This window comes from Apodemus sylvaticus, chromosome 16, assembly GCF_947179515.1.
Source record: "Apodemus sylvaticus chromosome 16, mApoSyl1.1, whole genome shotgun sequence".
In the NCBI taxonomy this organism is placed as follows: Eukaryota; Metazoa; Chordata; class Mammalia; order Rodentia; family Muridae; genus Apodemus; species Apodemus sylvaticus.
The window spans coordinates 19790309-19816169 of NC_067487.1; the positions used below are offsets into that span (position 1 = coordinate 19790309).

Genomic DNA, 25861 nt, shown 5'->3' on the forward strand with positions numbered 1-25861 from the left:
TCCATTTATCAATATAATAAGAGTAGATTTTCCTCTGGTACTCATAATCTCTCTAGTCTCATGTACTTGGCTTCATTTTTAGAGTCAGATGTGTGTTCCATCTAATGGAGTGGGCCTTATAGCCAAACAAATAGTGGGTGTTTAATGCAATAAAATGTTTTATTTTGCAGGCAGGTCCAGATACTTGTATGGCAAGTATGTAACAGGGTTCATGCCTGGGTAAGATTGATAATAGACTCCGTCTCCAGTGATACTCATAGCACATTTACAAATGGCAACCAACAAATTGGGGAAAGACCTTCACCAACCCTACATCCAACAGAGGGCTAATATCCAATATATACAAAGACCCCAGAGAGACAAATAACCCTATTGAAAATGGGGTACAGAGCTAAACAAAGAATTTTCACCTGAAGAATTTCAGATGGCTGAGAAGCATCTTAAAAAATGTTCAACATCATTATTTATTAGGGAAATGCAAATCAAAAAATCCCTGAGATTTCATCTCACACCAGTTAGAATGGCTAAGATTAAAAACTCAGGATACAGCAGGTGTTGGCAAGGATGTGGAGAAAGAGGAACTCTCCTCCACTGCTGGTGGGATTGCAAGCTGGTACAACCACTCTGGAAATCAGTCTGGTGGTTCCTCAGAAAACTGGGAATGACACTTCTGGAAGACCCTGCTATACCACTCCTGGGCATATACCCAGAGGATTCCCTGGCATGCAATAAGGACACATGCTCCACTATGTTCATAGCAGCCTTATTTATGTTAGCCAAAAGCTGGAAAGAACCCAGATGTCCCTCAATGGAGGAGTGGATACAGAAAATGTGGTAAATTTACACAATGGAATACTACTCAGCAATTAAAAACAATGAATTCATGAAATTCTTAGGCAAATGGTTGGATCTGGAAAATATCATCCAAAGTGAGATAACCCAGTCACAAAGGAACACACATGGAATACAGTCACTGATAAGTGGATATTAGCCTAGAAGTTCTGAATACCCAAGACACAATTTGCATATCAAATGATTCCCAAAAAGAAGGAAGGAGAGGGCCCTGGTCCTGGAAAGGCTTGATGCAGCATTGTAGGGGATTGCCAGGACAGAGAAGTGGGAGGGGATTGATTGGGGATCTGGTGGATGGAAGGGGTTTTATGGGACTTATGGGGAGGGGGGAACCGGGAAAGGGAAAATCATTTGGAATGTAAACAAAGAATATAGAAATAAAAAAAGAAAAAGAAAATGTGAAATGTCTAGTTCCTAGTTAGGCACCATAGAATTTCTCCATGTTCAGTGACATAAAAAGTAATATCTTTATCTATGGGGCTTTACCATCAGGATATGGATGGTAACCAATAGCGTCCATTGCCTATAGTGTTTGGAGGATCATGATACACCCTTTGACCAGTAAGTCAAAAAGATGGTGCCATTCTAGTATTGGAGGTTTACTTGGTAGCATATATGTCTAGTTGAGACATTGTGTACCCCAATATATAGTAATTTTAAAATTTTTTCTACATGCATGTTTAGGAGGCTAATAGATTAATACATTTCCATATAGCGTTGCAAAAATAATTTGGAGGTAGGTATTTCTCTCCTTATTCCCTACTTTACTGTTCCCTCCCTTCTCTTTCCCATTTTAAACTTCTATGACTGGATGGTTTGCAGTCCACAAGAGACTTTAAGGTATCCTCTCTTAAATGGGATGACATTATCAAACAGCCCCATCAGGACTACGATATGCATACATTAGAGGAGGCAGAAAGAAGATAGCAGAACCTGGTGGTGGATGACTTACAATGCTGTGCCTGAGGTGGCTTTAATGGGGACAGAGTAACATGGTTCCTGCCCTTGGGACAGAGTACGGGTGTGGGCTTCTAGGAGTGTCAATGGCTGCTGTGGTGTAAGGATTGTTGGTGTGATAATGTACACATTTTCAGGAAACAGTACTAGCAGTGGAGGACTCTTTCCTTTTCTAGAATGTTCTCCTTCTTAATCTCAATGACTCCATGATCATTAGAAACAGTATGAGTCCAGGAAGTTGGGTGTAGCTGTCTCAACAAAATAGTAAAGCCTGGGTAGGACCTTCAGGCCAGCCCCTTAAGACTGGGGAAAAGAATTCTAAATCCATGAGTTTAAAAATACATAATTTTTCAACTGTGCAAAAATATTGATGTGATATGAATTATCAGGGGCTGCATGAATCTAAGCAAGCAAAGAGAACTACACTATGAACCAGTTTGTCAGAAATATAAAAATTCAGGGAGATAAAAAGGCAGGCAGATTCCTGAGCTGAAAGTCAGCTTAGGACACAGTGAGTCAGGGCTCAGGTGTGGTAGAAAGGGTATTTTCAGCATAAGGTCTCATGTTGGTCAGAAAATCCATCCAGATAGCTTTTTGAGTTATTAAAACTATCTAGATAGCTTTTAGAGTTATTACTAGCAGAGAGAGCTGTACCAACCAGATATGTTTTTAGAATAGCAAAAAAAAGCTGTCTAAGGCAGAACATTGCAGAACACACACACACACACACACACACACACACACAGGACACACACACGAACATACATGTGCGCGCGCGCACGCACACACACACACACACACACACACACACACACACACACACACACAGAGCAGTTTCATCAGAACCTAGGTCACCACCTGGGATTCACAAATTGACTTGAAGTTGTATTTCTCACAGTTACCAGACACCCCTTTCTTAGAACCCCTTTTTAAGCTGAGACTGGTCCTTGGAGTTCCAAGAAGCTTGTCTCGCAGACACACAGAACTAAAAGACACACGAACTCACAGATACAATGGGAACTTACATAATACATGCACAAATTCAAGCCCGACAAGAGAAATGGGCATAATGTGCCACCCCTAGTCAGGAACCTGTTTATAACTGATACCTGCCATGAGAAGGAAAGAAATTCAGGTTTCCTCAATAAATTAACACTGAGTATATCAACTACTACTCCAGGGAAGGTATCAGGAATAGTTGGTCAACTTAAAACTAAATCCATCTTTTTTGTGAGATTCTTTTAGCTTCTGTTTTGTTGATTTTGTTCTCATTGTCATGTTTTGTTTTATTTTAGTGAAGTTGATGTGTAAATAAGAAATATTGGTAGAACTTTTCAAATGTTGTAGCACATAGTGCCTTTTATATCTTCCATGCTTCTTAACAAACAAGTTAATTTATAAATTTCCTAATTGTAAAGTTTCATGTTACTAAAATTTGTTTTCTAACCTTTGTTGTTACTAATCTTCTCTTCTAATATTCTAATTTTAGATGTGTATTAATTTATCTACTTTTGTTAATATCATCAATTTGGTTTTGATCATTAATATATTTAGAAGTAGAATATTCTGAGATGTACTTAGCATACCACTTTGTAAACAGTGGTTTTTATCGTGAATTTGTATGGATATTTTGAATATGTTACATACTCTTAATTAATTGGTGGCTTTAGGATACAACCTTCTTTCCATTCCTAATTTTAGTTTTGAATTTATCATGATGTGCATGATCTCTCCTATAGGAATTTTTGCTTCCATTGCCACTTATATAACCTAAACTACTATGTTTCAAATATCTCTGCTTTAATGGGAAAAGAAGTCTTCTGACATTTGGAAAAAAATCATCAAATATTTGTTTTGTTGACTTCTAGTGTACAACTTTTCATAATATGTTCAGTCAACAGTTTTTACCCACAAGTACTCTATAAGATAGTAGAAATACCCCCTACTTCCTTTATGAATTATTAGTACTATTTATTTTACTCCCTTTACGTTGACTATTCTTTTAGAAAATACAATTGATTTTCTGCCTTTAACTCGTGTTATTTTATATTAACTAGTTGTCAGTAAAACAATCTATAAGTGTTTTTGCTCCCTACCCAATTTCTGCATTAGGAGGATATTATTTGTATATTTTAGAGTGAACACCCTCATCATTCTTGTCGCCCTCCCCTGAGCCTGATTGCAGTTTGCTCCAGCGCTCTGACAGGCCAGTTGTTTCATCCCGGAAGTAGTTGTCCCAAAGTAATACATTTCCAAATAGAGTGTATCTCTGTTTTATATCATTGTATATGTTACTGTGCATATCTAAGTGTGGGTTCAGGAATGAATTTGAAGTCACATAAAAGTGGAATTCAGAGGACAAACTTGGAGTTGGCTCTCATATACTGTTTAAAGTCAAGATCACTCTTGTCCTCAGGACTGCATATATCTCTGTGTGTTTTATAAGTTCTTTCATACTTGAAAGGTAACGTTATGAGATATGAAGAATTTTCTCATAGTTTTCTGAGTATATGGCTGATACTGCTCCAAAGATATTTTAAATAATCTTTTCAGAAAATTTCCCTGACATTCTCTCACTTCTGAGATCAAAACAATTTTACAAATGAATGTTATTACAATACAACAATGCTTTGACAATACTGCATATATATGCAGTTTTCTGCACAAGGATCCATATTCTCTAACTCATATTCACATTTCTTGTGTCTGAAATAATTCTCAGTGCATGGAAAATGATACATCGTCCATCCTTCTCAAATATACTTATGTTTAACATGTTACTTCATTGATGCTTATAAAATTTCATATTATTTCTGAAATATGAATTGTCAACAGCAAACCTGTACCCTGTGTGTTTAACATAAATAGGTTCACTTAATCTTGACTTATAATTAATTGTTCAACTATTCTTCACATACCACTAAGGATAACAAGTCAAAAAATTGGGAAATGACTTAGTGGAAGCAGCTACAAACAAATTGAATGTGTTTTTAATTCAGGCTGTGTACTCTCACCTTTAATGATGAAATTACATTGTTAGAAACCTCATAGAAGAGAAAATAGCTTGGTATAAAGTAAATGAATGAATACAAAGAATTAGACTTTCTGTGCATATATTGTCCTCAGTAATAAAATTGCTCATTCATCATCCTTTTAACTATTTATTATTAAATGTAAAATGAGTCAATAAGCTCTTATTTCTAACTATAAGATGTCTAGGTAATTTTGTAATAACTTCAATTAAAATAATTATACAGCTATGAAACTAACAATATTTCAACAAATTTCCTTGTCTTCTTGGTTTCTGCAAGAAGTACTTACCCAGGGACAATTTTACTTTCCTTGGGCAATTGGATTTCTCTTACTTTTCTTTAGATAATGCTCAATACTCTAATTTAATACCTCATTATCAGTGAGTTCAGTGTGATTTTCATGGAAGATTTTGTTCTCTTAATTTTATCTCATTACTCCTAGTAATTGTCTTTACATATCATTGCTCTTTGTCACATATAATACAGAGCTTTTGCTCCTTAATATAAATCCATTTCATATTAACATAGATAGTTGCCATCTATCACATCAGACTTGTTCGTCTAGCTGTACATATTTAGAACATTTTAATAGTTTCTCATTAATTTCTTCTGCTGTCCCTTCACACACACTTGTGTGTTTCTCCTCTCAAACTATATTACCCTGAATAGTATATGGATACTGTAACTATTATCTAGCCAAGGCATATTGGCCAAATTTTCATGGAGTATGAGGTGGAAGTACTATAGATTCTGGTCTTCTAGGCAATAGGAAAAGTTTTTCTTTATGGAATTTATGTGTTGCACCTTCACTTGGATTTGTATTTCACAGTCAGTTTATAATAATTCAGTTAAGTTTCCACTTCTATACATTAAATTTTGATTTCAATTCTGGAAATCAGACAACCCAAAGTAGTATACAATATCACAATATCATCATTGCTTATGATTAAAATGCAAACTCTTCAAAGTTTGCATTTTAAATTATGATATGAGAACATAAGGAAAAATAACATTAATCTAACTAGTGCCTCTCTGTGTGAACTTCCTTGCTTTGTATGCTTTGCAGCCAATTTTTTTACATTTGTCCAGGGCAGTGAACCTTCTGTGGGGATGAGAATTCTTGCATAACCTCACTTTTATAGATTTCACTTAACAACACTGTGAACATTAATTTGCATATAATTCCAATATCAATAATAATTAGAATAACATGTTTTACTTTTGTTACTCAAACATGACAAGACCTGAAAGTATATTTAATCTCAAATAATCATTATATAGTTCATTAGATACAATATTATATATATACATATCTATATGTATATCTGTATGTACATATGTATATACATAGTATATAGTATATACATATATATTGTACATATGTACATACAGATATACAGATATACAATATATATGTATATACTATATACTATGTATATACATCTTCACATATATTCATACATACACATATACATATATACAAAGTGTATAAATATATTATATTTCTACATAGGACATAGGTAAAAAATTTATCAGTATTCATGAATCACTATAACTCAGCTAAACACAATGTTTGATCAGATCACCACTTTCTAATAATGTAATATATTATGTTATGCATTATTATATATTAAGACAATAATAGTTATTCATTGTTATAGGATCATAGTCATGTCTAAAGTTAACTATCAAAGATAAAGTTTGTCCAACACCTTTCTTCTTTCAAACAAAATAGAAATACAGCAATCCAGTTAAGTGAATTAAATTATAGCTAATCAAACTGAAATTTGTACACTTCTCTACATTGCAATTTGGACACATTTCTACATCTAGAAAAGCAAAATAAATTCCCAGATATTAGAACTGTCTAAGAATCAAACAATGTTTGGTTTAATTTTTAAAAGTAGCAGAGCAAACAATTGTTCCTAATGAAGAGTGTATTAGAATCACAATGTGAAAATCATCATTATTCTTTGTGTTTTTATACACATTCAAAGATAGTTATTTTGTCTTATTTGTTTTTCTTTGTTGTCCAACAAACATTAAAATCCATAGAAAAGTAATTAAGAACAGCATATTCCTTAACCTTTCACTCAAAGCAAAAGAATAACCATCAAAATCTCAATAAGCATAATATTTAAAAGAAAAAATGTGTTATTTGGCATAATATTAATATGATTAAAATAAGAAACATGGAATGGGAATGTGAGGGATCTAGGTGTGTTTGTGTGTGTGTGTGTATGTGTGTCTGTGTGTGTGTGTGTCTGTGTGTCTGTGTGTGTGTGTGTGTGTGTGTGTGTGTGTGTATGTGTGTGTGATGTGGATGGAGTAAAGAACTCTGGAAAGAGGGACTGGGAATGGGGGCAATGTTAGGAATGTAAATAAAATGATGAAAAAATTAAGAAACGTAATTCTCTTAAATTGACTGCAGTGTCTCTGTGGGCACTGCACACATGTAGTACACAGAGTTCTTATATGAATGTAATATATCAGATACTTAAAGTAATAAGAAATATTTTAAAATGACTGTATATTATAAAAGAATCAATGTTGATTTTTTCAACAATGGCATCCCATAGACCTTTCACTTATACATCACATGCTGTCTCCATTGATATCAATTACCCTCCACAGCCTGACAGTAATGGACTATAGATAAAGATGTCACTGAAGCAATTGAACACTGAGAAGTCAAGCTGGTTCCCAACTAGAATCTTTATCTCTACTGAGCAGCATCGCTGGTGCTGAAGTTCATTACAACAGAAGAGAAAGTGATTATAAACATCAACTGACTCCACACCTATGACTTAGAGCAGCATCATGTGTGTAAAATATGCTGGTGAGAAATTGGCATAAATGTTATGAGCTCACCGCACATTTTAAAAATGAATAGATTTGAGGCTCACTCCATTAGATGGATTCCCATATCAGACACTGTTCATCTGGCCAAAACAGTTCAAACAACAAGAGCTACAACATCAATAGCCACACAGACCAGATAGGGGAAACCTACTTTATCATTCTTTTAAGGGAACATAACATAAAATTATTCCCAACGATTTATTGCTATACCCATATCCCAGAGCATTAATTACCTTCTATTAGAGAAGCCTTTCATTGTGGTAGATAGGAATTAGCACAGAGGCTCCCAACTATACAATCTACAGAGAATGAGAAACATTCGAGTACTCAGTCATACTGAAACATCTTGATCATACCCTTTCTGAAGACTCTGGGATCTTTGCAGAAGAAGAGAAGGGAATAACGTAAAAGCCAGAGGAGAGAATGACTCCTAGGAAACAGTGCCTTTCTAGGAATGATTTGCATACATACAGAATCACAGACAGCAGGCTCAAGACTTCATGCTCAAGTCAGGCAAAGCGTAAGGATATACAAGGAGGAGTGGACAGACCATGTCAATGCTAATTAAGAATCCATGGGAAATTGATACCTACAGAAAGAAGGGCAATCATTGTTTCTCCACTGTAGTGACAGTAAGTGTATCAACCACAGACAAGGGCAGGCCTTATGTTCAGATGTATTTGGGCACCTTATTTTTGTGTGAGTTTTGCTTTGTTCTGATTTGGTGTTATTTATTGTTTTATTGTTTTTCTTTGTTTGTTTTGCTTATCATTTTGAAAGTGATAAAAAATGTGAAGTTGGAAGATGGGAAGTAAGGAAGACCTAGTAGAAGATAAGTGTTGAAAGGGAATATAATAGAAATATATTACATAAGTTTATATTTCCTTTTTAAAACATTTTTGTTAGATATTTTCTTTATTTACATTTCATATGTTGTCCCCTTTCCTGGTTTCCCATCCAAAAATCCCCTAACCCTTCCCCCCCCCCCTGCTCACCAACCCTCCTACTCCCTCTTCCCTGACCTGGCATTCCCCTATACTGCAGCATCGGCATCAAGCCTTCTCAGAACCAAAAGCCTCTCCTCCCTTGTAGTTTATATTTCTGAAGCCACAGAAAACACACTAAAAGTTATATACAGTAACAAGAAAAAGTAAGCCTACCATGACCCAGATGATGGACCAACCAAATTAATCAAGGTTAATGGCAGAGACGCTTCTATAGGAAGAAATAGTCAAGCTAGGTTGAGGTGAATTTGAAACAAAATTTTGGCTGGCTGTCTTTTGTAAAAAAAAAAAAAAAAAAAAAAAAAAAAAAAAAACTGAATTAAAGTTATAAAAGTTGTCTTTTATTTATGGGGGAAAAACTGAATAAAATGTCATGTGTTACTTTTAAATATTAATAAAACAAGATGTTATGTCTTGAGTTAATAAATAATGAAATAAGATAGTAAAAGATACATATTTGTGAAAAAAGTTGATAAAAGAATTATAGTACCAACTAAAATTGGAACCTTGAAGTTAGAACAACAGCTTCTGGAGAAAACACTCACTTAGTCAGACCAGTTGTTTCTGTAGAAGATCTAGATTTGCTGCCCAGAATTCACATGGTGCTGCTTAACCATACATAACTTTCCTTCCCAGGGATCTCATCCCCTTCTCCCACCTCCTCAGGCACTAGACATGCAAGTGGTACGTATAAACACATTCAAGCAACATGCACATACACATAACAAACAAATCAAATAACAACAATAATACCTGCAACAACTTCTCCTTTATAACATCACCCCAATAAGAGGTTTCAAAAGCCTACTAGACAGAACCCATTCTCAAACTGCAGAAGTTTTTGTCAGAGAAATGAACGAACCTACCAATTCTTCCTTATCTTTCTCACCTTTCCACCTAGTCAGGCTCCATTAAACTATGAGAGAAACTTATCAAAGGGTATTTACAATGTTCCATGCAATGCGTCAGTGAATTCAGCTTGGCAATTTCCTGATGAAGCGATGATATGGAGCGGGATGAGCTGGTGTGCCCGCTGCTGATTTATAGACGCAGCACTGATTTTGATCTCTGAGGAGATTAGCTTTTCTGCTTTGCTGACTAAGGTGAGCTGCTTTTGAGATTAAATAAGAAACAGGATTTCAAGGATTGTTTTATCTGTATCTTGCTACCTGAACCAGTATCTTAGGAAGTTTAAAACACACTGGAGAACAGAGTTCATTTTTAAGTTGCAATATCTTATAAAATACACAGCAATATATTAACTGAGAAATTGATAGCAATTTGAAGATATAAAATATTGCATAAGTGCTAACATTAATTCAGCTTTGATGAATGTAAACTTAGGAGAGGAAGCCCAAGTTGAAGGCAATTAGAAATAATTATCAAGGTGATTTTCTAATATTTTTCCACTTAAAATATTTTTAATAGCTCCATTGTATGCATAGGAAATACAATGTAGTCAATCATATGCAAACATGTGATCATTAATTTGGTTATTTTGGAAAATAACCTGACTATGGTCTTGTAGGTGGTAAGAACTCCTTATTATCCTCAATGATATAAAGACACTTGTACCTTACTCATAAAGAAACCCTAGCTTTAGTCTGAAAATCTAATTGTAGTAGATTGAATAGCATGGCCCCCTTGGGGTCAGGGTTTGAATGTTTGATCCATGGAAGGGGACACTACATATACACATACACATACTCATACGCATACACATGAACATGCATATACACATAAACACATATACACATACATGATTATATACATATCTGCCAAATTTAATTTCTGGAAATATTAGTGACTGATATGAATCAGCATAATTTTTGTTTGTTTACCTTCTTTAAGGAAAGTATTCCTTCTCTGGTGTCCTTGTCAGTAGAGATAGAGAATACTCCAATCCCATCTCCATTGGTGATAGAGTAGGTCATATCTGCATTTGAGCCTGTGTCTGCATCATTTGCCTTGATTTTCCCAACAGCTGAACCAACTTGAGCTGACTCAGGAACATACAGCTGATAGTGTTCTGGAAAATAGTTCATATTAAAGTTACATACAATAATGTTCATAGCATTCATATCTCATAAGAAATAATAAGTATCTCATCTGCATTATCAAATGAACATAATATAGAATGGCATATCTGTAAATGTTCATTTAGGTTGGCATAAATGTTTCAATATATATAAATATATATAAAATAATAGACTAGCTAGAAACCTTTACATGTTATCCTATCTCTATATATCTTTATCGACATATTATTACTTTTACTAAAGCAAGAGGACAATAATAGAAAATTTTATTTATAGTGAATAAATTGAATCAGTCAAGCATAAGGAATCCCAGTTTACTTTTTTCTTTACAGTAATGTGAAATTTAAATATTTGTTAATGTGTGTGTGTGTATGTGTGTGCATGCACACGCACACCCTTGAACTTTAACATGGAAAAGAAAAAAAGCCATACCACAAAATATAGGATACCATTTTGTGAATAATCTGTTTACTGAAATATGTTAGAAAGACCATAGAAAAATAGTGAATTTATTTAAATATTTATCAAATATTTCCAATTATATCTGTAAAATGTTTGGTAGCTCTGCATAATGGCCACATGAAAAATTGTGTTTCCAAAACTAAATCAAGTCAGTGGAACAGCTGAAGGATGAAAATCTACACAACAAGTGATATGTAGTTGTTGTATAATGGCTTCAGTGTTGACTGGGGTTTTCCTATGTACAAAAAAACACTCATACTAAAGGTATCATAATTCAGGATTTGGAAACAAAAATAAATTGAATTTTTCAATAATACAAAATATTGAGGCAGTTTTCCTTTATTTATTAATATATTAGTATATTTTAAATGAATATTATTTTAACTACTTATTAAAACTAAAAGCACATTTATTAATAAATTTTACTACAGCATTAAAAGAAACATCCTAAATACTAGGACTCTTGAATTTAAATGTAATTAAATAAATCCTTTGCCCAATATTATAGCAATAATATGCCAATAATATATAAATAAAAGTTTTGAACTAGAACTTTATATTTATTGTGGTACAAAAGACAGGAAAATGGATACCACAAATTTCTCCCTCAATATGTGGCCTAACTTAAAATCTCCATTCCTATGCATTTAGCTTGGAGTTCCTGTAAAGTTCAAATATATAAAAATGACTGTGAAGGTACAAACTTAAGGAAGGGAGAATGTTAAAATGTAAACAATGTTCAAGTAGAAGTGGTAGCAGAAATTCAGGATTGATAAAGTTAGACAAGGGGAGGATGCTGTCATACATCAAGGAGAGGAGAGGCCCTTGGTCCTGTGGAGGCCCGATGCCCCAGTGTAGGGGAATGCCAGGACAGAGAAGCAGGAATGGGTGGGTTGGTGAGCAGGGGAAGAGGGCATGGGATAGGGGAAATGAGGAAGGGGGTAACATTTTAAATGTAAATAAAGAAAATACCTAATTTTTTAAAAGGTAGGCAAAATGGAGAAGAGAGCTAACCACCCTGAAAATGGAAATCCTGTAACTAAACAGCAAACAATATTATTAAATAGAATGGTTGTAAGGGAGCTAATCTCCATAGCTGATAAAAAGCTTCATCTAGAAGCCAATGGTTAATAAACAAAATGTATCTTGTCAAGTGTAGGGGTACCTTCTTATGACTTTTGAGTCAAGGAGGCTATAGATGCTGCCAAAACAGTTCAGATTCGTAGAATTTCTATTGGTTGCCCACCAGAACATGGATAGTCGTACCCTATAGGTTAAGTCACAATGCATTGATGGAATCATATGAAGAAGGAAATTTGAATTAATTAGGTAACTCTCCAGTTATTTTTTTGTAGCTAAATAATCATGCATTTTACTGGCAAATAAATCAAGTATACCACCCTATTTGAATCTCGCTATGAAGAATATCAACCAGCCATATAAGATGAGTCCATTGTGAAATAGTCATGTGTCTGAGTTACTGACTGTTCCCCAAATCTGAGGCTCCAAAGGATAGCATCCATACCATGTACTGTACATTCATTCAAAAACCCATGATGGGGAGGATGCTAGAAGGGAGGAGCTTAATTCTGTTGTTTATTCAAATAGAAATATATCTGACAACATTGTAAATATATAAATACATGCATAGTCTGTTGCTACTCTTGGGTTTAGTCAGAGAAGCCTCGCTTAGTTCTGAAATGTGGTGGCTGAATAAAGCTTATGGTTGTGACTATTTCATGGTGAGAATGTGTAAGTTGTTTTCAGGCCTAAAAAAGACAGTTTACTGTCCTCTGCTAGACACAGTGAATATTATGGAAGATGAGTTGAAAAAATGAGGGAAAAAGTAGGCTAATATACCACAAATATTTGAAGACATTAAAGAAAGAAAACGAGTAAGACTATAGTAGATAAAAATACCCTCTATGCTAATGCATAGGCAGAGCAAATATTATAGAAATGGCTCCCTTACTAAAAGCAGGCTATTTATGTAACTCAGTCTCTGTTACATTTACAATATCATTCTTCATAGAAACAGGAAAAGAAAACTGACGTAAAAATGGATGTACAGAAGACAAAAGTGAAAGCTATCCGGCACAAACCCGATGATGCTGAAGGTGTCATTACACTTTTGAGATAATTAAGATCTATAATACCAGACAGACCATGACACCAGAACAAAAATATTCACATAGAGTAATGAACGCAACAGATGATCTAGATACAAACCAATACAGCTACCTAAGCTTTGAGGCAAGTGACAAAATTACATGTTGGAGAAAGACAACATCTTCAACAAACAGTGCTGAACAAGCCATGTATCCATATGTGGAGGAGTAAAAATAGATCCTCAGTTCTCACTCTGTTAAAAAAAAAAAAAAAAACCCTCAATTTCAAGTGAATAAAAACCCTTAACATAAACCTGAACTCTGAGAGAATGAGCGGTTGACATATGGAGCACGCATGAAGAAGCCTGCACAGGGAAAGACTTTCTGAAAAAGATGCCAACAGCTCAGAAAAGAAGTGAGGATTCACAAATAATATTAGGCAAAAAGTTTTAAAGTTTCTATGCAGCAATAAAAACAAAACCACAGGGACAAAAATGGAGAAGAGACAGAGGGAAAGGAGGCCCAGTGACAAGGCCAACTTGCAATTCATCTCAAGGGGAGACACTATTACTGATGCCATCATGTGCTTACAGACAGGAGCCTAGCAAGACTGCCCTCCAAGAGGACCAACAAGCAGCTAAAAGAGTCAGATGAAAATACTTACAACTAACCAATGGACAGAAGATGGGGACCCCTGTGGTTGAATTAGGGAAAGGCCTTAAGAAGCTGAGGATAAAGGTGACCCTATAGGGAGACCAGCAGTCTCAACTAACCTGGACTCCTGAGATCTCTCAGACACTGAGCCACCAACCAGGCAGCATACACTGCCTGGTCTGAGGCCACTGACAAATATACAACAGAGGTCTGCCTGGTCTGGCATCAGTGAGAGAAGGTGTGCCTAACCCTTGAGAGACTTGAGGCCCCAGGGAGTGGGGAGGTCTGGGTGGAAGGTGGCGTGGAGGTGGAGGTGAAGGGGCATCCTCTTGTAGACATGGGGGGAGAAGGAATGGAATGAACTGTGGGAGGGTGGACCAGGAGGTTGTTAATGACTGGGCTGTAAAAAAGTAAATGTAGATAAATAATAAATTAAAAAAATAAAACCACTACCAGCAACACCACAAACAAAACATATATATATATATATATATATATATATATATATATATATATATATGTTATTTAAATACATACATACATACATAGTCTATAAAGCTGGAGAAAACACGTGTTAATGGTCCATTGGGGAACAATGAATATTTATATTATATGAAGATCTCAGGCTGACTATAGATTTCAACTCTGTTAATCTTTCAATCACTTGAGCAATCCAATCAGTACAAATGCTAACCCAAATCTCAGAACATAATTGCCCAAAACAAATAACACACTATATAAATGGGATAATGTAGAGGTATTTAATCTAAAAGGAAGTATATATTGGCAATGTGAGAAATTCATTTTTAAATTATCTCTTTATGCATGAATTATAATTACACCATTTTCTTCTTCCCTCTAAATCCTCCCATACACCCCTATGTCCTCTTTTTCAAACATATAGTCTATTTTGTCTTTACTTTTTACATATATATATGTGTATGCCCATAAATAGATAAGATTAAATATGCAAATATACCTGGTTTGGTATGCAAATGCTGCTTCTGTCTCTATTTTTAGAAATGAAACTTTGTTATTTGAAAACCAATTGTGCTTTTTTTTTTTTTAATCCCTGGGGAAGACTACATTTCCTTCCTTCAGCTTTCTTTAAACGAAAACCAAAAGTTCTCAAAGGAAGAAATAGAAACTTAGAAATATCTAAAAAGAAAAAAATTCATTAATAAGGGTAATGTAAAGAAAAACAATGTTGACATTTCATGTTACACTAGTCAGATCTTTGCAAATATCAACAAAGCAACCGACATCAGATGCTGAAGACACTGAAGAAAGTGGAGCTCTTACTCTCTTCAGGTGGCACTGCAAACTCGTATAGACACTCTAGACATCAGTGTGCAGAGTTCTGAGAAAGCCAAAACCAAGAATGTCTGCCATATGGCCCAGTTACATGACTCCTTGACAAGTCCCCCAAGGACTTGAAGTCTTACTTTATAAAAATGTTAGTTCTTCTAACTAAATGAACTTTGAAGTTTTCAATATTGGTCTGGATTGCTTACATTATTATCTTTGTGGCAATTCAGAATTATCAACATTTCAATGCAGAATTTAAAATAATTATAATAAATTCTGTGTTTTACATACAAAATTTTGGCATTTTTATATTATAGTTATTTTTTATAAAAGTTTATATTCTAATTTATTTTACATAAAACAGAATCATAAAAATTAAATAGTATGCATAGGCCTGGAATATTTACAATGTTGTATATCCCTAGGAATATTGTGCTCTATGCTCCAAAACTGTGTATTTATCTCATTTCTTTACTTATATCTTGAACTTTTCTCATGACCTCGGTTGAATATCATGGATTTCACTTATAGAAATCAATTTTACAAATGGATTTATAAGGACAAGCATGAATTCCAAATAAAAGTTAGTTCTTTTGTGTTGAAATTAAGACAAATACAAGCCCGTATTTGCTCTTACTTAAATTTATTTCCAAGATAATCTCACTCTTAAGCCCTATGCCTTTCCCTTTCAAACATACAGAAGTACCTTTAAAGCTAACTAAAGTATTTTTAAAGTTTTATGCTAACTCTGCTAATATCCATTTGTGAGAATAAATCCTACAAAACCAATTCTAATTTGTCACACTAATTCTATTAGAGATTATAAGAACTTTATTTATTTCCTTAATGTCAGTAACTGCTGCTGGTGGTTGCAATTACCCAGGGAGTCTACAAGCGAGAAGCAGGTGTATTACATACTTAAAACCTGAATGATATAAAAGTCGGAAGTGTCTGTCACAATAGCATAATCAGATGTTCACATTTCCAATGGAAAAAATATAAGTTTAATCTCATTATGCTATAAACACTTAAGAAAGTAAGTGAATGGTAATGCCTGTAAGGTAACTAAGCAAAGAGTGTTAAGAAAAAAAAAATCACTTTGAAATTCATAAGCATCTTTGGTGTTTTTTAATTTAATTAATCATATCTTCAGATTAATTTAATATAACTATATCTTTTGAGCAGAGAAATCTTTTTCTTTAACCTAAATTACAAATTTGCTCTATGAAAATAAAGTTGAAATATACCGTTATCTGATTTGGTAATGATAAACAAAAACCTCATATTTCTACAAACAAATGATTTGGGGCATAAGTCCTGCTTTTCCAGAAATTAAAGATTTCAAAGAATGTGCTCAAGAGTTGTGGGTCAAACCCTAATATGTGTGTATATACACCCGTGTGTGTGTGTGAGTGTGTGTGTATGTGTGTTCCTTTGTGCGTGTGTATATGTGTATGTGTTTATGTGTATGGTGTATGGTGTATATAATAAACAAAACAGAATCTAAGAAAAACTTCATATACAAGACAAATCAGGAAAATGCACAAGTATTGAATTTCTGCAAAACGAAAGCTCTGGAAGAGACTTTTGCAAAGAAATAAAATACAATCAAACACACAAAACAAACAAACAAAAAACCCCAACCCCAACCATGTTTCTAATACCTTCTATGACATGAGCATTGGCACACCGTCAACATCAAAAACATGAGAGGCATACCTTCAGTATTTTATCATTATTTGTTATTTAATATCTGTATTATTAATTATGTTCCAGAACTCTACATTAAGATATGTATCTCAATAAAGCAAGGCACATATCTTTTCTGTCATTATAACATTCATTGTATAGGTATTGCCTAAACTGTTAGATATGTAATCATAACATGATTTAAAAGTCCTTATGTTGAAATCTGGAATTGAAATCCCTCTGTTTTTCTTCAAGGTCCAGATTTATTTGTTTATACAGGGTCTTTTTTGTCTTGATATGGATATTAGATGTTTTCCAATTTTACTGATGAATTGTGTATGCAATTTCATTTCTTTAGATATTTGAAGTTTTTATTGCAGACATCCTTGGCCTTCTGGGTTTATGTTTATACCAAGATAGTCTATTGTCTTTGATGCTATTGTAGATGGGAGAATGCCCAAGAAACCATTCTTTGGATGTTTCTTGTGATTCAGAAAGGCTATTGATTTGTAAATTGATTTCCGACTGACCATTTGGCTAGAAACTGTCAATTGTTCCAAAATTTTCTGATGCAAATTTTAGGATTGCTTATGTCTATTATCACCTGCAGCTAGACATAATTTAAATTATTCTCATATTTGTATCCATTAACTTTCTTGTCCTACCTTATTGTTACAGCCAGGACTTCTAGTATGGTCCTGACAAGGATAGGGATAACAGACAGCTCCGTGTCACTCCTCAATTCAGTGGAATTGCTCCAAGACCCTGTGGGCTGTGGGTATCTCATAGTATGTTTTTATGTCCCCTCCAGTCCTACTTAAGAATTTTTATGACTGTATATTGGTTATTCTCATTTAAATGGTTATTTTATTTATTTACATTTCAAATATTATCCCCCTTCCTGTTTTCCTCTTCTGCAAACTCCCTATCCCATCCTCCCTGCTCCTAAGAGGAATAATCTTGTTTCTATTAAGATATCCATAAGATCTTTTTCTTTTGAGGGTACGACAGTGCTGCTTAAGACAACACACACACACTCAAACACACACACACACACACACACACACACACACAAACACAGAGTACACATGATTCAGAGAACACAAATTGGATCTGACAAGAAAGCCTTTTTCTACCAGTTTAATTTCTATGGTGCCATGAAATACCATCCAACCTGTCAAATGAAGGAGGCAATTACTTCCATGTTCAACTATAACCTAAGGCACGTTACCATCTTGGCAAGATGCACATAGGTCTAAAAAGTAGCTCACGTATCAGTGGCAACCAATAGCTATCTAACTGGACTTAAGGCCATTCGAATTATGCCTGTTGGGCAACCTAGTCAGCTTCTTCGTAATAGGGCCATCATGTATCTTAGAAAGCCACCATTCTTACCATTTTGCTTGCTGTATATGCTTCTGTTACATTCTTAATATTACATTTATACACATAGATAATTGCAAATTCCCTTTACAGAAAACAGAAACTATCATAGAAGGAATAATCAGAAACAATGAAGTTATCAATGAACCCAATGGCCCAGATCTCCTGGGTACATCTATATCACAGATCTTATATCTATGGTTCTGGAAACATCACTAAAGCTGTAGCAGAGTGATTTTAATACTATTTTTCTGTAGTCCTGCTTGAGGTCCAGGATACTGACTCCCCCTGAAGTTCTTTTGCTGTTTAGAATAGTTTTAGGTATCCTGGGTTTTTTGTTATTCCAGATGAATTTGAGAATTGCTCTTTCTAACTCTATGAAGAACTGAGTTGGGATTTTGATGGGGATTGCATTGAATTTGTATATTGCTTTAGGAAAGATGGCCATTTTTACTATAATATTCCTCCCAATCCACGAGCATGGAAGATTTTTCCATTTTCTGAGGTGTTCCTTCTTCGGAGACCTGAAGTTCTTGTCATACAGATCTTTCACTTGTTTGGTTATAGTCACACCAAGATACTTTATATTGTTGTGGCTATTGTGAAGGGTGTCATTTCACTAATTTCTTTCTCAGCCTGTTTATCCTTTGAGTATATGAAGGCTATTGATTTGCTTGAGTTGATTTTATATCTGACCACTTTGCTGAAGTTGTTTATCAGCTGTAGTTCTCTGGTGGAGTTTTTTGGGTCGCTTAAGTATACTATCATATCATTTGCAAATAGTGATAGTTGGACTTCTTCCTTTCCAATTTGTATCCCTTTGACCTCCTAATGTTGTCTAATTGCTCTAGCTAGAACTTCAAATACTATATTGAAAAGATATGTTGAGAGGGGAGCAGCCTTGTCTAGTCCCTGATTTTAGTGGGATTGCTTCAAGTTTCTCTCCATTTAGTTTGATGTTGGCTACCAGTTTGCTGTATATTGCTTTTACTATGTTTAGCTTTATGGGCCTTGAATTCCTGCTCTTTCCAAGACTTTTAGCATGAAAGGATGCTGAATTTTGTCAAATGCTTTTTCAACATCCAATGAAATGACCATGTGTTTTTTTTTTTCTTTGAGTTTGTTTATGTAGTGGATTGCATTGATGGGTTTCCATATATTGAACCATCTCTTCATCCCTGGGATGAAGCCTACGTGATCATGGTGAATGATTGTTTTGATGTGTTCTTGGATTGGATTGGCAAGAATTTTATTGAGTATTTTTGCATCGATATTCATAAGGGATATTAGCCTGTAGTTCTCCTTCTTTGTTGGATCTTTGTGTGGCTTTGATATCTGTGTGATTGTGGATTTGTAGAAGGAGTTGGGTAGTGTTCCTTCAGTTTCTAGTTTATGGAATAGTTTGAAGAGTATTGGTATTAGGTCTTCCTTGAAGGTCTGATAGAATTCTGCACTAAAACCGTCTGGTATTGTGGGTTGTTTTTTTTTTTTTTTTTGGTTGGAAGACTTTCTATGACCCTTTCTATTTCTTTAGGGGTTATGGAACTCTTTAGATGATCTATTTGATCCTTATTTAATATTGGTATTTGGTATTTGTCTAGGAAATTGTCCATTTCCTCCAGATTTTCCAGTTGTTGAATATAGGCTTTTGTAGTAGATCTGATGATTTTTTTTTAATTTCCTCAGATTTTGTTGTTATATTTCCCCTTTCATTTCTAATTTTGTTAATTTGGATACTGTCTCTGTGTCTTTTGGTTAGTCTGACTAAGGGTTTATTTATCTTGTTGGTTTTCTCAAAGAACCAGTTCCTGGTTTTGTTGATTCTTTGTATGGTTCTCTTTGTTTCTATTTGATTGATTTCAGCCCTGAGTTTGATGATTTCCTGCCTTCTACTCCTCCTGGGAGAATTAGATTCTTTTTGTTCCAGGACTTTCAGGTTTGACAATAAGCTGCTAGTATATGCTCTCTCCAATTTCTTTTTAGAGGCACTCAGGGCTATGAGTTTTCCTCTTAGCACTGCTTTCACTGTGTCCCATAGATTTGGGTATGTTGTCCCTTCATTTTCATTAAATTCTAAAAAGTCTTTGATTTCTTTCTTTATTTCTTCTTTGGCCAAGGTATCATTGAGTAGAATATGGTTCAGACTTCATGTGTATGTAGGCTTTCTGGTTTTTGTTCCTATTGAAGACCACTCTTAATCCATAGTGATCTGATAGGAGGCATGGGATTAGTTCGATCTTCTTATATTTGTTGAGGTCTGTCTTGTGACCAATTATATGGTCAAGTTTGGAGAAGGTAACATGAGGTGCTGAGAAAAAGGTATATTCTTTTGTTTTAGGATGAAATGTTCTATATATATCTGTTAACAATTTATTCAATGCTTCAATTAGTTTCACTTTGTCCCTGTTTAGTTTCTGTTTTCCTGATCTATCCATTGAGGAGAGTGGAGAGTTGAAGTTGCCTACAATTACAGTGTTAGGTGAAATGTGTGCTTTGAGTTTTAGTAAAGTTTCTTTTATGAATGAGGGTGCTCTTGCATTTGGAGCATAGATGTTCAGAATGGAGTGTTCTTCTTGGTGGATTTTTCCCTTGACCAGTAAGAAGCGACCTTCTGTGTCTCTTTTGATGACTTTTGGTTGAAAGTCAGTTTTATGTGATATTAGAATGGCTACCCCGGCTTGTTTCCTAAGACCGTTTGCTTGTAAAATTGTTTTCCAGCCTTTTACTCTGAGGTAGTGTTTGTCTTTGACACTGAGGTGTGTTTCCTGCAAGCAGCAAAATGTAGGGTTCTGTTTATGCATCCAGTTTGTTAGTCTATGTCTTTTTATTGGGGAATTGAGTCCATTGATGTTAAAATATTAAGGAATAGTGATTATTACTTCCTGACATTTTTGATGTTATTTTTATATTTGAATGGTTGTCTTCTTTTGGGCTTGATGAAAGAAATTTACTATCTTGCTGCTTCCAAGGTGTAATTTCCCTCCTTGTATTTGTCTTTTCCACCTATTATCCTTTGTATGGCTGCGTTTGTGGAAAGATATTGTGCAAATTTTGTTTCTTCATGGAATATCTTGGTTTCTCCATCTATGGTGATTGAGAGTTTTGCTGGGTAAAGTAGTCTTAGCTGGCATTTGTGTTCTCTTACAGTCTGTATGAGATCTGTCCAGGATCTTCTAGCTTTCATGGTCTCTGGTGAGAAGTCTGGTGTAATTCTGATAGGTCTTCTTTTATATGTTACTTGGCCTTTTTCTCTTACTGCTCAATATTCTTTCTTTATTTAGTACATTTGGGGTTTTGATTATTATGTAACAGGAGGTATTTCTGTTCTCGTCCTTCTCTTTGGAGTTCTGTAGGCTTCTTTTATATTCATGGGCAACTCTCTCTTTAGGTTAGGGAAGTTTTCTTTCATAATTTTGTTGAAGATATTTGCTGGCCCTTTTAGTTGTAAATCTTCACTCTCATCTATACCTATAATTCTTAAGGTTGGTCTTCTCATTGTGTGCTGGATTTCCTGGATATTTGGGGTTACAAGCTTTTTGCTTTTTGCATTTTCTTTCACTGTTGAGTCAATGGTTTCTATAGTGTCTTCGGCATCTGAGATTCTTTCTTCTGTCTCTTGTATTCTATTGTTGATATTTGCATATCCGTGGCCCCCGATTTCTTCCCAAGGTTTTCTATCTCCAAAGTTGTCACCTTTTGTTTTCTTAGTTGTTTCTACTTCTGTTTTTAGATCCTGGATGGTTTTGCTCAGTTCCTTCACTTGTTTGTGCTTTCCTGTATTTCTTTAATATATTTTTGTGTTTCCTCTTTCATGATTTCTGTCATTGATTCAACTTCTCTTGCATTTCTTTAAGTGATTTTTGTGTTTCCTCTTTATTGGCTTCTATCTGTTGACCCATATTCTCCTGAATTTCTTTAAGTGATTTTTGTGTTTCTATTGTAAGGGCTTCTAACTTAGTCATGTTCCCCTGTATTTCTTTAAGAGATTTATTTATGTCCTTCTTGGGTTCCTCTAACAGCATCATGACCAGTGATTTTAAATCGAAATCTTGTTTTTCTGGTGGGTGGGGTATCCAGGACTTGCTGTTGATGGAGAATTGGGTTCAGATGCTGCCATATTGCCTTTATTTCTGTTAGTAACATTCCTGCATTTGCCTTTTGCCATCTGGTTATCTCTGGTGTTAGTTGGTCCAGCTATCACTGGCTGGTGCTTGGACCTCCTGTGGGCCTGTAAGGCTATTTCTGTACCACTGGATGACTGGGTTTCCCCTTGCATAGATTGCTGATGTGCTGACCTACTCTTGGGTGCTGTTGTAGGCCTAGTGTGCCTTGTCCCAAGCAATGCTATAATCGGGTTGTGTCTGTGTACCTAGTGTTGCCTGTCTGATCCACCTGGTAGTGAAGATGATGGATGTTGTGAGGACCCCCTTCAAGCACTGATCACTCTGTAGGACAAATGGCCCAGGACAGGGCTTGCTGCTGGATTTCAAATGCTCTGCTGATGCTGGTTCTTGAATGCCCTGCTTCTACCAAATAACCTGCTCCTGTCCATTCTCGAGAGAGTATCAGGAAGTAGGATCTTCCCCTTGTCAGATGTAGCACAGGTCTACCACATCAGATGGAAAGGGACAGTGACTATTAACCTGCTTCTGCCAGTTCTCTAGAGAGTATCAGGAAATGGGATCTTCCCCGTGTCAGATGTGGCCACAGGAGCCATGATGGTGTGGACCTTGGACCAGGGCTCTGTCTAACCGCGGGACTCCCTGCAGGTCAGATACTTCCCTGCAGGATAAGGTGCCCAGACAGCTGTAGAGCTGCCTAGCTCCTGTGTGCACAGAAGGAACCCAGGCAGGCTGCGACCCAAGCAGTCCCCAACTCCAGTGTTCCCTGCACACCTGGCTGAGCTGGCTGCTTGGCGCAGGAGCCAAGATGGTGGGGAACTTAAACCACCAGCTCCCTTTAACTGCAGGACAGGACTCCCTACAAGTCAGATGTTCCCTTCTGCCCCCCCACCCCCCACCCCCAGCAGGATACTTGCCCAGTCAGCTATAGAGCTGCCAGGCTCCCTCGTATGTAAGAAACCCAGGCAGGCTGTGACCTGAGCAATCCTTCACTCTGATGTCTTCTGTGTACCTGGCTGAGCTGGCTGCTTTGTCACTGGATCCAAGATGGTCAATTCCTTATTTTCAATTCAACAATATTAAAACTATCCCACACAGAAATATATCCCAAAAACTTTGTGCAAATTTTAGAAAGACTCTTCATCTGTGTAATTTTCATCATGAGACTTCAGGAACTTAGAAACATATATTGATTTTACTAATAAAAATGTTTTTTCTTACTATTTATACATATTTTCAAGTATGAGACTTGAGTCACAGTCATCCAAGGGCAAAATCCACTGCAGAATAGATACTATATTTTTGGCATAGAAGTGGCATTGTTCTACAAGTTACTCTGCCAGATAACTAAATTATCAGGTTCATTGAAAATAAAAAGTAACACTATAAAAAGTGTCTTTTTTGTTTTTCTAAGCTGGATTCCTCAGCGATGAGGAAAATATGTTGTAAACAGGTTGACTGTGATGCTTCCTTAGCAGAAAATGAACAGCAGGTTTAGTTTACCATGACAGATCTTGGGATATCTAGGGAATGAAGTTTGTATGTAAATGAACACTGTTGTCCATCCAGTGTCATATCTACATTAATCACATAAAAGTGAGTCAGTCTATCCTTTTAAACATGGAAAACAGGCATCTCTATTTCCATAATTACAAAACTGAAGAATGTGTGGTTTTGTTACTGGTTTTGTTTTGAGTAAAAGGCTGATTTTCTGCACTGACAATCTCTTGTTCAGGATATTATCTTTCATAAGTTTTCTAATGTGTTAATGTGTATGTGTTAATGTATCTCTGTGTGTGTGTGTGTGTATGTGTGAGTGGGGGGGCATGAGTACAGATGCCTACAGAAGTGAAAATGGAACCTCAGATGTTTGGAGTTAGATTACAATGTTGTAAGCCTTAGAGCAGAATCCATAACCTCTGTGAGAGCAAAGTGGCTCTTTGACGCTGAGTATTTCTATAGCCACCGTGTAAGATCTTTGTACGATCTGTTCTAATTTCCTCCTGAGCACTCACTGCTATTCCTTGAGCTTTTACTTTATAAATTAGATATCTCCCTTTAAGCGTCATGAAGGACCACAGCTAGGTCAGATGCTTTCCTCTGTAGCTTCTTCAGTGGCTTCTCTGAGCATATCACACTCTGCTCATGTCTGGGCATCGCCTTACAGAGACAGTAAGCATGGCTGTGCTGCTTGTCCAGATCATTAAGACTTTCTGCTTATCAGCAATGCCTTATTCACTATCTAATAAATTGTAATTTTCCTGGAATATGTTTCAATTTCCTCTGTGATCCTTTGAATTCACAGGGTAGCTGCTAGGTGCTGGAGGCTCTGACTTCCATCAAATCGCAGTGTGTATTAAGCGAACCTAATGCAATATATTCGCTCATTTTTAATTCAAAAATGACCGTCAAATGAATCTTCATTCTGAAGAATTCAGAAGCAACCTTAGTGTTATGAATTGGATCAACCTCAGTGTTGTCTGCAAGGAACAATAAAGGCCCAAGGAGAGGGATATATGTGATGGACTGACCAGTCTCCAAGCACTCAAAAAATTAGTCTTTACTGGGTAAGTTCTGGGAGCCTCTTGGTCCTGGAGAGGGTAGTAGCAGGGGCACAGAATAGGAATCTGGTGATAGCTTTAGAGTCTGAGGGTCTCAGGGCTTTCTAGCTCTCTATACTGAAATGCTGATGATAACTTCTAAAAAGTCCTAAAAACTTTCTTGCTTTCTGAAGGTGAAAGACTGCTGGTTTGGTGATTAGCACCTGTAGCTTAACAGGGGAGGATTAAGCAATGTGGCCTTTGTTCTATCTCAGCAGGAACTGCTGGGCTCTAACTTTCAGCCTGCTAGTTGGAAGTCACAGGAAGAAAATGAGACACTTAGAGAAGTGGTTATAGAGTTTATTACTAAGTTGTCTAAAGTTTCCTATGAAAGTTATCTAAGCGAAAACGCAGAAAGATCCTAAATGGGGAAGGGAAAATTTTTTCTTCCCCTTGCTCTTTCCTTGTCCTCAGTTACTTATGCATCTTAAAGAATGCATGATCACATGTTACAAAGTTCATTACAAAAAAATCAAATCATAAATTAAAGTAGAAATTTACAACAGATAATTTTACGTGCACATCCATTAGGAGTAATTATCTGGCTAAACATCCATCACCTGTCTCAGCTCCACAGGTTGACTGAAGGTTTAAAAAACATAACTTAGTTATTAGTGAAGTTTAGTATAGATAAAACCAGTCAATATTTTATCTTCTGTCCTAGCACCTATAATAAATCATTAGTTCCGTTTTTAATGACCTTTGGCTAAAGGTCATTGTTTTTCCACCTCTTGGAATATGCTCTGAGTAGGAGAAAGTCTGGTTAATATCTAAGAGCAGTTAACTGGTG

The 25861-nt window shown here is 35.7% G+C and overlaps 1 protein-coding gene across 5 annotated transcripts in view; it reads right to left on the bottom strand.

Moving 5' to 3' along the window:
- The window catches only part of Cdh18 (cadherin 18), a 283071-nt gene that overhangs the window by 69379 nt on the left and 187831 nt on the right, over nt 1-25861 (bottom strand). For all 5 annotated transcript variants that reach the window (XM_052159672.1, XM_052159677.1, XM_052159674.1 and 2 more), the window contains one exon: nt 10549-10736. In XM_052159672.1, the coding sequence (XP_052015632.1) occupies nt 10549-10736 (188 nt within the window). The remainder of the gene's footprint in view (nt 1-10548; nt 10737-25861) is intronic.